This window comes from Microcebus murinus, chromosome 7, assembly GCF_040939455.1.
Source record: "Microcebus murinus isolate Inina chromosome 7, M.murinus_Inina_mat1.0, whole genome shotgun sequence".
Lineage (NCBI taxonomy): Eukaryota > Metazoa > Chordata > Mammalia > Primates > Cheirogaleidae > Microcebus > Microcebus murinus.
The window spans coordinates 48,297,291-48,311,422 of record NC_134110.1 but is presented as its reverse complement, the minus strand read 5'-3'; the positions used below and the strand labels follow the sequence as shown (position 1 = coordinate 48,311,422).

Genomic DNA, 14,132 nt, shown 5'->3' with positions numbered 1-14,132 from the left:
GCAAATTTGGTTTTGAGTTAGTGTGTTACAGAGTGTAAGCATAATAAAGACCATAGGCTACATATTCAGGGAAAGCTCTGCAAATGGTGCCAGGGACTCTTCCAATGGGGAAGGAGGGGAGAGAAAAGAGAAAAAGCATGCGAGCTTATAGTTGCAGTCGAATCACACATGACACTTGTTCTAAACAACTAAACCAACATTTCCCACAACCAAGCAAACATTAGAAATGGTAAGGTTAGTTCAGTCTGTGGAAATATCTTTACATTCTGTTACAATTAAAAAAGAAAATAGAATAAAAACTCACTTAGAAATGATTTTAAAACTATAAAGTTATTCACTCATTCATACACACTACAATCTTTTACATTATTCTCGAACTGTATGCTTTGTTTTGTGGCTGTTGGTGCAAAGCTTCATATATAAGATTGTTTCATACTCTTGTAGTATTCATATTGGGATACACAGTACTCTGCACATACTACAAAAAAAATTTATCCGTTTAAGCCAAACACTCTCAATATTTGCTTAGGATATTAAACATTAGCCATACATATCAATTTCCAGAAAAGAGTATACAATTTCTCCCCTTTCCATTTGGTTACCTAAGTATACCTATTAAAAAACAGAAAATACCACATTCTCATATAATTCGATCAGCAGCGCTAACTAGCACAGTATCACCAGAGAGCAAACTGTTAACGTATATCAGAAACCTTAAAAATATGGATAACACTTAGCACATCAATTATATTCCTAAACATCAATCTTAAGGGATGTGAACAAAGGTTTAACAAATGTTTAGTAAATGGTTAGTTTAAAAAAGAAAATAAAAACAACTTGTAATCTTATCACCTAGAGACATGTTTAATAATATCTTGGTATGTCTTCCAGGCTTTCCTACATGCATGTGTTTGTGAGTGCATGTACACATAATCTTTTTCGTATACATACACCAAAACTATATTGAAATATACTGGTTGTTGCAAGACTGCATTCAAGAAAAGCTCTTTCCATAGGCTCTACCACCATTTCTTTAAATGAACTATTTTTTAGAGCAGTTTTAGGTTGAGATTGCACCTTAGAAGAAGATACATAGATTTCTCATATACCTCCTTCCCCACTACATGCACAGCTTGCCCCACTATCAACATTTCCCATCAGAGTGGTACATTTATTCTAACTGATAAATTTACAAGGAAACATCATTACCCAAAGCCAATAGTTTACATCAGAGTTCACTCCTGTCCATGAGTTTGGACAAATGTACGACGACATGTATTCACTACTACAGTATCATGCAGACTGGCTCTACTGCCCTAAAAAAATCCTCTGTGATTTGCCTCCCTAAGCCCTCATCTTTTTAGTGTTTCCATAGTTTTGTCTTTTCCAGAGTGTACTGTAGCTGGAATCACACTGTGTGTAGCCTTTTCGGACTGGCTTATTTTCAGTAATATGCATTTAAGGACATCTTACTTAGCTGCTTCCAAGTTTTAGCAACTATGAATAAAACTGCTATAAATACCTGAACGTTTCTGTACAGACATAAGTTTTCAACTCTTTTGAGTAAATACCAAGAAGCTGGACTGTATGGATAAGATTATGTTTAGTTTTGTAAGAAACCACCAAAATGTCTTCCAAAGTGGCTGTACTATTTTGCATTTCCACCAGCAATGAATGAGAGTTCCTGTTTCTCCACATCCTTGCCAGTTTGGTGTTGTCAGCATTTTGGATTTTGGCCTTTTTAGTAAGTATGTGGTGGTATCTTGTTTTATTAGGTAATTAAGTATGAAATGTCTGATTTCCTTAAATACTAAGTCTGACCGTTGTTCTCTCTAACACTGCACTTTGACACTTCTTGTTTTATTTTCATTGTGAAGGCACACCCTCATTCTTTCAAATGCAGTTTGGCTTGTGATTATCTTTCAAATTATTTTTAGAGCAATTTTTGTGAAACCATTGGCAAGTAAAAAATTTGAGTTATTTATTTTTGTTCCATCATGGAACCAATGCAGAGCCAACAGATCACAATATCAACTAAGTGTTTTGGCTAATGAATGCACAGTAAGCTGATGGCTTGAAAAATTCTGTTCTGATGATTTTCATCTTGAAAATGAACCGTATGGGCAACCTGAGATCAAGGTGGATAACGATGAGCTGAAATCTGTAGTGGAAGAGAATCCTTCTCAACCTTGTGTGAATTAACAGCAAGGTCTGACGTTACTAGTCCAACAATAAAGGATCATTTCAAACAAATAGTTGGATAGTTGGATACCACATGAATTAACACATTCACTGCCACACTAGAAAAAAAATATTTTTCCTTGAGGCCACAATGTTTTATTATGAAAATAGAATTAAAACTTTGAAAACAAAATCATACTTTCTAATTTAATGAAAAATGTTATTTTTTATTGTTTTCTGGGTGTGAGTTACATGCTACAATTTTCGAGGCTCCCAAGGTGAAGAGAAGTGTGAGTTACATGTGCTTCAAGAGGCCCTGGGCTCAAAACTAGTGTGAGTTAAATTAAACTCACATGGCAGTTAACATGTTAAATGAGTGTAAGAAGAGAAATTGTCTTGAAGCTTGCCTCTCTTTGCTGTCATGATATAAAGGCGAACCAATTCTATATTTTATTGTTACATGTGATGAAAAATGGATTCTTTTTCACAATTGCAAGTGCTCGGCACCATGGCTAGATAAAAATGAAGTGCCAAAACATAGCCCAAACCACATATTCATCAAAAAAAGCTACTGGTGTCTGTTTTGTGGTCCAGTACTGGTATTATCCACTACAGGTTCACGAAATCTCGTCAACAGATTACAGCAAATGTCTACTGCAACCAACTTGATGAAATGATGGGGATGCTTGGAATTAAGCAGCCACTGGTCAACAGAGACAGGCCAATCCTCTTGCAAGACAATGCTTGATCACATGTCACACAAACAATGCTGCTCAAACTACAGAGGTGGGACTTGGAAACACTCTGTCTTCCACCAGACCTTGCACCAACTGACTACCACTTCTTCTAGGCTTTGGACCACTTCTCACAAGGAAAAATATGCAACTCAACAAACTGTGGAAAAAGCCCTTGGTGATTTCACTGCCACTTGCTCTCCAGGTTTCTTTGTTGCTGGCATAAACAAGCTACCATTAAGATGGCAAAACTGTGTTGATAGTTTAGGCACATAATTTGATTAACTGTACTGCTTCTTCTTTGAGATATAATAAACTACACTTTTGATTTGAAATTGGACATTTCATATTTAATGACCTAATAACTTGCATTTCTCTGATGACATATAACGTGAAGTATCTCTTCATAGGCTTGTCTTCTGTGTATCTTCTTTGGTGAGGTGTCAAAAGTCTTCAGCTCATTTTTTAATTGGGTTGTTTTACTGTTGAGTTTTAAGAGTTCTTTGTATATTTTGGGTAACAGTCATTACATACGTTTTTTTGTAAAGATTTTCTCCCACTCCATGGCTTGTTTTTTCATTCTCTTAACAGTGTCTTTTGCAGAGCAGAAATTTTTAATGTTAATGAAGTCTAGCTCATGAATTTTTTTCCTCATGGATAGTGCCTTTGGTGCTGTATCTAAAAAGTCATTGCCAAATCCAAGATCATTTGGATTTTCTATTATATGATCTTCTAGGAGTTTCATAGTTTTGTGTTTTTCATTTGAGTCTATGATCCATTTTGAGTTGATTTTTTTTTGAAGGCCATAAGGTCTGTTTAGCTTGTTTGCTTTTTTTTTTCTTTTTTTTGCATGTTGAGGTCCAGTCATTCCAGCACTATTTGTTGAAAAGACTATCTTTTTCTCCATTGTACTATTCTTGTATCATTTTTAATGGTTGCATTGTACAAAATAAGAATCAAATTTCAGAAAATTAGAAATAATGTAAACTGCTCAAAAGAGAAGAGAAATGTAAAAGAAATCATGTACAACTCAAACAATGATTTATAGGTCTGTAATTGTTTATCTGAAATCCTAGAGGCCAAGTGTGTTTTAGAATTCAGACCTTTCTGATTATAATAAAGGCAATGCACTGTGTACATACACAAACAAATGCACACAATATTCCTAAGATGGGCCAGAGCAGCCCCCAACAATCATACATGTAAGCATTTCCATAGTAAATTTATGAATATTTAAATTACTTCACTTCAGTTTAGGTTAAGTCTATTACAAATTTTATTAAGTTCTGTGGATAGGCGGCTATGACACTGTAAATTCCAATCATTAAAAATGATGATGGGTCTGTTCCCAACTGCAGTCTTGTTATAAATAATATAATGTAGTTTTTGAGTACACATACATAAAAAAATGTGTATTTATAAATGTGTATTTATGTGTATTATACGTGCACATGCAAAAGTCTACCAGGCATTCCAAAATATTATTAGACATTTCTCCAGGTGACAGAATTACAGACTATGTATTTTTCTCTTTGTTTGTAAAGTTTTCGTTTTATTAAAATTTTCAAAATAATACTTAGAAAGAAAGAATGATATACATATGCCTTCAATACTAACAAATTCCATTAATGATAACTCTGAAACCAGGCAATATTCCATATGCAAATGGAAACTTTACTGTAATTCCAAGCACAATCTTTCACTTCCCCACCTAAAAAATACACTTTTCCACAAAACTTTTCTGAATAAGTCTCTGCTACATACCCAACTTTATTCCACTGAGATTTCTCTTACTCTTCCAGCAATAAAAACTACTCTTTTTATCTAACACAGTATGCCAACATTATCCAAACTGACATTTCTAAGATGAGTAGTTCCCAATGCTGTACACACAGTTGTGATCTGGAACATCTTCACAAGAAGACAGTTGGTGCATGCATATGATGCCGTGTGCACAGGTGTGTATGTATATGTAAATAGAAAGTGCAGGAAAAAACCTTTAAAACACAGATGTAAATATACATGTAAATTATATTTAAGGGTTTTTCCTTTGAGATTAGTCCTTCTATGTCTGTTCTTCAATGAAATGTTAATGATGACAGTAGGTGGTAATTGCATCTGTGTGTTTTCCAAGTCCTTTCTTGGCAAAGCAAAAACTCCACGAATTACTACTTTAAATTATACTATTAATATTTGTGAAATCCACTTAAGTGTGGAAACCACTGTTTCAGAACAGTTTCAAAAGACGTCAACAAAAGCTCCTCTAGGAACAGATCAGTGAACAAGGCAGATAAGGAAATTCATGGGGCTTCCATCCTAGTGGGAGATAGACAGTAATTAAGTAAAGGAGCAAATATTAGGAAAAAAGTGCTCCTTGGAAAGGACATAGCAAGTACAAAACTTCTAAGATACGGAAAAACTTTAGTATCTTCAAGAAAAAACAAGTAGGCCTGTGAAACTGATGTAATAAAGCAAGTGATATCAATAACATTTGTCATGTGAATTAAGAGTTAGATCCGTCCAGCCCCTGAACCCTTTTCTAATTAATGGGTCTTTTAATTTGAATATTTAGTAAATCCCTAAATCAGGAACACTCATATACATATTTAAGTACATGTTTCTAACACTTAGAATGCTAAATATAAAATATTTGGACACTGCCCCACCTTATGCTTATCTGCCATTAAAACAGACAAATGAAAATATCTGTGCACTTAGAGAATTTTTAAAGTGAAAAATCAAACTGTGATCATAACAAATATCTAGCAGTGATAACGACTCCACATAACAATAGAGCAAAACTTTGGATAATCAATCTTGCCTCCAATATACATAGATGCCTACCTAAAAAGTTGTTTTATAAGTTCTTTTTCACATATCAATAAACCATCAACAAAGTAAATAGAACTAGCAACATCAAACATACCTTTGGTGAGATGATACTCTCCACACTGCTTTCCAAATTACACTCAAATACATGGGCTTTGGTTAGCTTCTTATCCCAATGGGCCGCTAGCCAAATTTTGGCCAGAGGCCCTCTTTTACTGAGGACAAAATGTGCGTAGAACATTGTTCTGGTTGTGGTTGACTATGAATTAGAAGGAAACCTGAGAGGAACAAAAAGTTAATGTAAGTATCATATGAGAATTGAAATATTTATTAAGACATAAGAAATCTGAAAAGTTTCCTATTCTTTTAAATACAAGAACTATGAAAAGTTTAAGTAAAAGTACAATATACATTTTAAGAAACCATCTATTGTTTTAATTTTGACAGGGCCAAAAAAAGTCCCCCAAATACTAAGGGCTAAAGGTAAAAAGGACAAAAAGATTAAATCTCTTTCATGTCTTGTTCTATCCTTATCCTGATTACTGATGGTGGAAACTGTCTGCTTACTGGCCAAAAACTAGAGAATGTATTTTTCATGGCAAAAGAATGTCTAAGAAGAAAGATACCCAGGCAGATAATAATCCATGCAGAAATTTCCATTTTTTAGAATCTCATTAAAAAAAAAAAAATTTTTTTTTTTTTTTTTTGAGACACAGTCTCACTCTGTTGCCCAGGCTAGAGTGAGTGCCATGGCGTCAGCCTATAGCTCACAGCAACCTCAATCTCCTGGGCTCAAGCAATCCTCATGCCTCAGCCTCCTGAGTAGCTGGGACTACAGGCATGTGCCACCATGCCCGGCTAATTTTTCCTATATATATTAGTTGGCCAATTAATTTCTATTTATAGTAGAGACGGGGTCTCGCTCTTGCTCAGGCTGGTTTCGAACTCCTGACCTGGAGCAATCCACCCGCCTCGGCCTCCCAGAGTGCTAGGATTACAGGCGTGAGCCGCCGTGCCCGGCTCTCATTAAAAATTGAGATTCTTGGCTAAATGCTTTGTAAAACTGCTACCATGTGGACAAGCATTGTGCTAAGCATTTCACACTCAATCAGGCAAAGCTAAGTAGGTAGGTTGCCTCCACTTTACAGGTGGATAGTTTAGAAACACTGAGGCTCAAAAAAGTACTATATACATAGTTTTCTTAACTCAAGAACTTGAAAAGCACTTGTCTACTTATAATTTAAATACTAAATCCAGGACAATGATACAATATAAAATTTATCTTATGATTGAACTAGTCTTGGAATAACAAGCATGTTACTGACATTTTGCTTTTCTTTCAGCAGGCTAATGCATTAAGAAAAGAAAAGTAGACTGAAAACCCCCATCTGGAAGAGTATATTAACCATATGATATTTCCTTTATATTATTTAGCTTCCCTTTTTCAGAGAAGATTTAAAAGAAATTTACTTTACCAAATGAATTCTGCTTATTTCTAAAATGTTCATGACTAGAATACAATAAATGTCTTGCTTTTACAGAAATAAAATCAAGTACACCTAAAATACATAAAAGTACTCAAAAATTTTAATTTGAAATAATAATAGATTCAGAAGGAGTCATAAAAATAGTGCAAAAAGGTCCCACATACCCTTTGCCCAGTTTCTCCCAATGGTGACATCTTATATAACTACAATAGAGAATCAAAACCAAGACACTGACATTGGTTTAATGTGTATATATAATTTCATGCCATTTTATAATGTGCAGATTTGTGCAAAAAGATACAGAACTAATCTATCACCACAAAGTTCTGTCAAACCCATCCCTTGCTCCCAACCATTCCTAAGTCTTGGCAACCACCACTCTGTTCTACATTTCTAATTTTGAGGATGTTACATATGGAATCGTCTGGACTCAGCATAATACTCTTGAGATCCATACAAGTTGTTGCATTTATCAATAGTGTGTTCCTTTATATTGCTGGGTAGCATTCCATGGCATGAATATATCACAATTTACTTAGACATTCACCTACCAAAGGACATATGGTTGTTTCCAGTTTTTGGCTATTACAAATAAAGCTGCTATGAATATTCATGTACAGACTTGTTGAACAAATTTTCATTTCTCTGGGATAAATGTCCCAAACTGTGATTGCTGGTAAGTATGATAACTGTATGTTTAGTTCCCATACTTCAACTTATCAAAGTAGGTGAGATGTTTTATACCTGTAGAGAAGATTATTCTAAAATTTATACAGAAAGGTAAAGGAACTAGAAAAAGCTAAAACTATTTTGAAAAAGAAAAAATGGGAAGAATTAGTCCACCCAACTTCAAGGCTTACTACATAGCTATAATACTCAACACTGTAGTATTAGCAGAGGGAAAAACACATATGTCAGTGAAACAGAATAGACAACCCAGAAATAGAACACACAAACAGGTTCAACTGATTTTTCACAAAAATGCAAAAGCAATTTGAAGGAGGAAGTATAAATTTTTCAACAAATGGTGCTGGACTGATTGGCTACCATCCATAGACAGAAGGAAAAAAACACAACAAAAACCCACATAAACCTTACATATTATATAAAAATTAATTCAAAATAGATTCATAGGCTTCAATGTAAAACGACAAAACTTTTAGGAAAAAGAAATGGGGAAACTTTCAGTACGTAATGCATGGTAAGAATTTTTGGACACAACACTAAAAACACAACCCATAAAGAAAAAGTTCTCACTCAATAAATTGGCTTTCATGAAATTAAGAATTTTTTCTCTACAAAAGGCCTCATTAAGAATGCAAAAAGAATCTACAGACTGGGAAAAAAATACTAGCAAACCACACATCTGACTAGAACTTGAATGTAGAATATGTGCGGAACTGCCAAAACTCAAGAGTAAAAAAAAAAAAATCCAATTAGGAAATGAGCAAAGAAATAAAGAAAAATTTCATAGAAGAGGATTACCAATGGCAAATAAACATGAAAAGATGTTCAGTTATCACTAGCCATTTGAAAAATACAAATTAAGGCCAAACAAGTTATCCCCACACCTACTGCAAGAGATAAAGTAAAAAATAATGGCAACATCAAACACTGGCAAGGATACAGAAAAGGTGGAACTCTGACACTGCTGGTGGGAATGTAAAATCTCTTTTGAATTAATTTTTTAAAAAAGATATAGAGTAACTCTAATTTTCATGTTTTCATAAAGAGACTGTAAATTTAAAATGAGAATTGTGCCTTTATTGTACTTTCAAATAAAAACGTGCTCATTCTTTCCAACATTGTACAGAATATATATTTTAATTTAAAATATCATAGGCAAGAGATTTCAAGCATGTCAAAAGTATCTGGGAGGGTAGGGGGTGGTGGTGCAAGAGTAATGCTGTCAGGTTTGTCTCATCTCCATTTTCCATCACTTAATAGCAAAGGGTCCCAAAATTCTCGTTCTCTGAACATAATGATCCCAAGGGGACCATAAATTCATACTAGGAAAATTTTCTCAAAAGGAAAACAACAACAAAACAAAAAAACAGGCTTCAATTGTCTAACATTGTAAACTCTTCCTCCTAAATTTGGAGTTAATAACTAAGGAATACTGTACTAAGAAGAATTCAGATCAAACACTCTAAGGTAGAAACATTTAATAGTAACACTTCAAGGGTGCCTTATTTGCTACTAATTATTTTGTAGATCAAAATATACTTCCCATAATCAAAGAGAGCCTCCTAAGTTTCAAATAGTTTTTATTTCAGGCCTTAAAAAAGTTAGTGCAAAACTTGAGCTGTCCCTACAGTGTTATAAATAAAATTTAGAGAATTTTATAGAAACCCACTATGGCAGGGTGTTCTAAGAAATACAGTCACTGTCATATTGATACATGACAAACCCCAAGTTTCACTATGGAAACAAACAACTGTGTTCCAAATAAACAAAAACCTCCTTAATATTTAGTTCTTAGAATACTGTCTGCCACATGACAATTACTAAATATGCACTTAATGAATAACTACACAGGACATACTAAGTGATCTCATAATTAACATATGTAAAAAGCTTTAGAGGTTTTAGAAATTAAAACTACTGGCACTTTTCAACAGGTGTCAGTAGCTCATGGCCAGCACTTCAGCTGCTGGTCAGAGCACCATGCCCAAAATATCCCAGCTATGCAGAGACACAGATTCCTAAATAGATGCCTTCTTGGCATGGCATGGAAGGTAAGTGAAGCAGAGTGGTGCTAAAATTAATCTGGGAAATAGCAAGAGGAAATCACCCTAATAATTAAAGGAAGCCAAATGAGCTATGGTGAATAAAGAGAAAGTGTAATCACCATTGTCTTTTAAGCCAATTTTTTCCTCAATAATACCAAACTTTTTTCAACCTTAAAAAAAAAAAAAGTTGACTAATTTCTATAGGTTTTGAATATTCTACATTTTTCTAATCTTTTACAAAAGACCTTAGCAGGAAACCTGCGTTTGATACCAGAGCACAGCTTAGCAATTTCATAATTTCTGAATCAGTTTTTTCTAAAGCAGAAAGCAACTTTTTTCAACTGATCCTAAAAAAATTAAAGTCTGATGTGAAATGGCAAAAAGATTGATATTTTAAAACATATTCAGGAATTAAAAAACAACAACAAATGGCAATTTCTTTAGGATTATTCCAAAGACTCAAAGTCAAAGCTCATGCATGTTTCCAGGATAACATCAGTCATTACCAGATATTTCACACATCTACTAGAAAGTATGGTAGGATAGTTGTTATATGAACTGGTATGAACTCTCTGAAGCGACAATTTGGCAACATCTTATGGAGATTTCAAACTCGTATTTTCTAGCCAGAAATCGTACTTCCGGTAATCAATATAAAAGATACACTTGGAGGTATATCATAGTAAAGACAAAAGAAAAACAAAAAACCCACCGAAAAACCAAAAGAAAACACTAAGCATTATGTGTTTTAGGTATTCAATCTCCTCATGGCCATCCTATAAGTAAATATTGGCCCATTTTACAGATGAAAGAACAAAGGAGAGGTCAGGTATATGTCACTAGCATTTAATGGAAGTGGAGCTTGAACTTCAGAGCCCATACTTCTAAGTACAACACTATGTTGCCTTGCCAGAACAGAACAGCAAAACATTAGAAATAACCTATCTGGTCATCAATAAGCACCCAGAAAAATAAATACACCAATACAACAGAACACAGTCCTCTGTATCTAGCCATGGGAACCCCATCTGAGGACTAAACTGGGGGTCAAAAATATTTAGTAGGCCAAAAAACCCCCCAAAACCAAAAACAAACAAGCCTACAAAAAAACAATAAAAATACAAATAAAAAATATTGTATAACAAATATTTTCATAGCATTTACATTGTACTAGGTACTAAAAGTTAATTTAAAGATGATTTAAAGTATATAGGAGGATGTGCTTGTAGGTTACATGTAAATACTACACCACTTTATACAAGGGACTTGAGCATCCACTATTTGTCCTAGAACCAATGGGAACAACTGTATGTTGTAGTCTTAAACAAGGATACAAAATTTGTATTAACATAGAAAATCTCCAGGATAAGTGCAAAACAGTTGAAGTTTAAAATATCTGTGCAGTATGTACAAAACTGGTGACATTGGTTATCTCTGGAAAGTGGGTATGCAGGGAAAAAACGGGCGACACTGGTTACCTCTGGAAAGAGAGTATGCAGGGAAAGTGAGGCCTTCCTTTTTGTACTGTTTGATTTCTATTTAAACTCCCAGCATTTATATATATCACCTTTCAAAATAAAATCTATACTATAGTGGGAGTAAAGAAATAATTCTGAATTGCCATTAAATAGCAAAAAAAGCTGCTTAACCTCTATGTAGTTCAGTTTCCCTACTATAAAATCCTGAAAAGTTGAACTCTGGTGATTTACTAACCCTGGAAAACATCAATACCTAACTTAGATAAGAATGGAACTATCTCTTTGGGTGGGGTGGAAGAGGGATCTCAGAGGAGAGAAGTTATTTCCAACTCTGCACAACAGAGCTTTCCTCCCTTTTGGTTCTAACATCCTTTGATCATTTTACAATCTGACAGTTCTAGGTTCAAATTCAGCTCCCTCCTTACTTAGTTATTATGCAATGGTGAATAAGTTATTTAACATCTGAGTTTTAGCTTTCTCAACTGTAAAGTGGGGATTATATTCACCAATAAGGATTTTGAAAATCAAATAGAATAGCATACCCAATACAATGCCACCATAAATACAAACAGTAACTTCAAAAACAATCTTGCGGCAAAACATGAGCATGATCTCTGACAAGGCATTTAAACAAAAAGCACAATCTTTATTTCTCAAGAATTAGAAAATTTCCTTTCTATACCAAACTGTAAAAGATAAAATTTTTCTGAATTTGTATGTTCTGCTAAATAAGAATTCATCAGGAAAGACATTCTCAATTTTAAGAATACTTTATTCACATAACCACTCTAAGTGGAAAGCTTAATTTTACAGTAGCCTGTGGCCTTTATAAACACAGTAAGGGTAAAGGTTATTTTCCACCAATGTAATTTCTGACTTGTTTATAAAAAGCACTATGCTCATTAGTTATGCACTGCTGTCAACTCAACCATACAACCTGTTAAGTAATTTAATCATTGGATAGGGCATATGTCCTCATCAATGCCTTTCCAAAAATAATTACTTGCCTCCAACATTAAACAAAAGTATTTAATGACTACAGTTTAGGAAAGCTTCTTCAGCCTGTCCTCCAAAATTCTGCAGACACATGGCTCACTGGCATTTACACTCACTTTAAGAAAACAGCGTCATCTCCCCACGCCCCCCGAAATCAATTACTATTCTAAACAGTATATAATGAAAGCAAATATTAACTTTCGATTGCAAAGAAAAACTGATAAACACAAGCCTTTACCAGAAACCCTTTACATCACAAAGGCATTTTTGAACGCTGAAGACAACCAAAACAAATCAGAATGACCAAACAAATCCCCCAGCGTTTCCTTCTTTCAAATTCGAAGGAGGCCGCTAAGTCTGGCAGCACGACCCCGGGACAGCGTCACCCCATACTATCAGAGCCCATCATTCGCATTTTTGAGCAACGAAAAGGGCTTCAAGCATTTACCAGAAACACACACCTCCTAGCGTCTCTACAACACCCGACATTCTTAATCGTTTTTTAAAAATTGATTGGAAAAGTTGAGCGGAAAACCAATTATGCTAATTCCCCAAGAACCAGAGGAACTTCCCTTCATCACGTTTTCTATTGGTCTTCCCAATACTTAATGTTCCCAACATAAAAATTTCCTTTAAAAAGAGGAGAAGGGATAGCAGCAGTCTCCGGCCAAAGGGCCCCCTCCGGCGCCACCGCGCCCGTAAAGGCAGGGCCCCCACGTCCGCGATCCCCTCACCCGAGCTCCGCGGACGGTTGCTGCCCCCTCCGAGCTGGCATCGCGGGCGCAGGGCCCACCACCGCCTCTCCCCGCCCGGAATCCCGCGTCTTCCCAGACAGCCATTTTTACCCGAGGAGTAGGCGGCCCGGCCGCCAGAGCGGGCTCGTTCAAACCTCCTTCCTCTCCTTCCGCGGCCCGGGGTTTCCTCGGCCTACTGGAGGAGACGATCAGGGCCGGCTCCCCGAGGGGCCGGCCACGTAACGGCCTTCGTAGGTCTTAAAACGGATCAGTACCATTTGTTACCGAACAAGGGATGATGCGGGCCCAGCCTGCGCGGGTCCCGGCCGAGGGAGGGCCCCGGCGGACTGCGCCGCCGCTCGGGAGCACGGAGGGTGGCAGCACGCGGGGGCGCGGCGAGGGCGGCCTTCTCCCTCTCCCTCCCGCCCCCGGGGTCCGGTGCCCCGAAGGCAGCACGGCGGGACGGGGGTGGGGGAGGGAGCTGGAGGAAAAGAAGGGGTCGGTGGAGTTTCTTACCTTGCTCTCCGCTGGGAGTTGGGCGGGTGGGTGGCCCGGGGAGGGGAAAAGGGTCGGGGGAGGGGGCGGGGAAAGGGGGAATCCCTTGTGAAGTGTAGCTTCGGAGAAGCTCCCGCTGCCGCCACAGCCACCGCCTCCTTTCCGATTCACTCAAACAAACAAGATGGCTGCCGTTACGCCGCGGCTCTTCCTGCCGCCCAAAACCTCGGTTCAAATCGGCAGGATGTTTACGGTCAAAATGGTACCTGTGCGCCTGCGCAGCCAGCCTAAGCCCCAGAAGGAGCGACGCAGGCGCAATGACCATTTCCTTTTCTTTGGAACCCGCCCTCTGGTTAGGGAGCCCGCAACTGAGCAAGCGCAAAGGTGATCCTCTTGTTGGAGGGTCTTCGAGAGTGGCGGAGTTGGCAAATAGCGCACGCGCAGTGCCTACCAGTACAGTCAATAC

The 14,132-nt window shown here is 36.8% G+C and overlaps 1 protein-coding gene across 3 annotated transcripts in view; it reads right to left on the bottom strand.

Moving 5' to 3' along the window:
• RAD21 (RAD21 cohesin complex component) overlaps nt 1-13,871 on the bottom strand; it is a 33,390-nt gene extending 19,519 nt beyond the window's left edge. Inside the window, exons 1-2 of one of the 3 annotated variants that reach the window (XM_012751130.2) lie at nt 13,688-13,871; nt 5,842-6,022 (exon numbers count right to left, since the gene is read on the bottom strand). In XM_012751130.2, coding sequence (XP_012606584.1) covers nt 5,842-5,985 — 144 coding nt within the window. In that variant the 5' untranslated portion in view covers nt 5,986-6,022; nt 13,688-13,871. Of the gene's footprint in view, nt 1-5,841; nt 6,023-13,171; nt 13,532-13,687 lie in introns of those variants that run through there. The other 2 variants (XM_012751132.3, XM_012751131.3) reach the window with 2 other exon arrangements.
• Nucleotides 13,872-14,132: the final 261 nt, after the last annotated feature.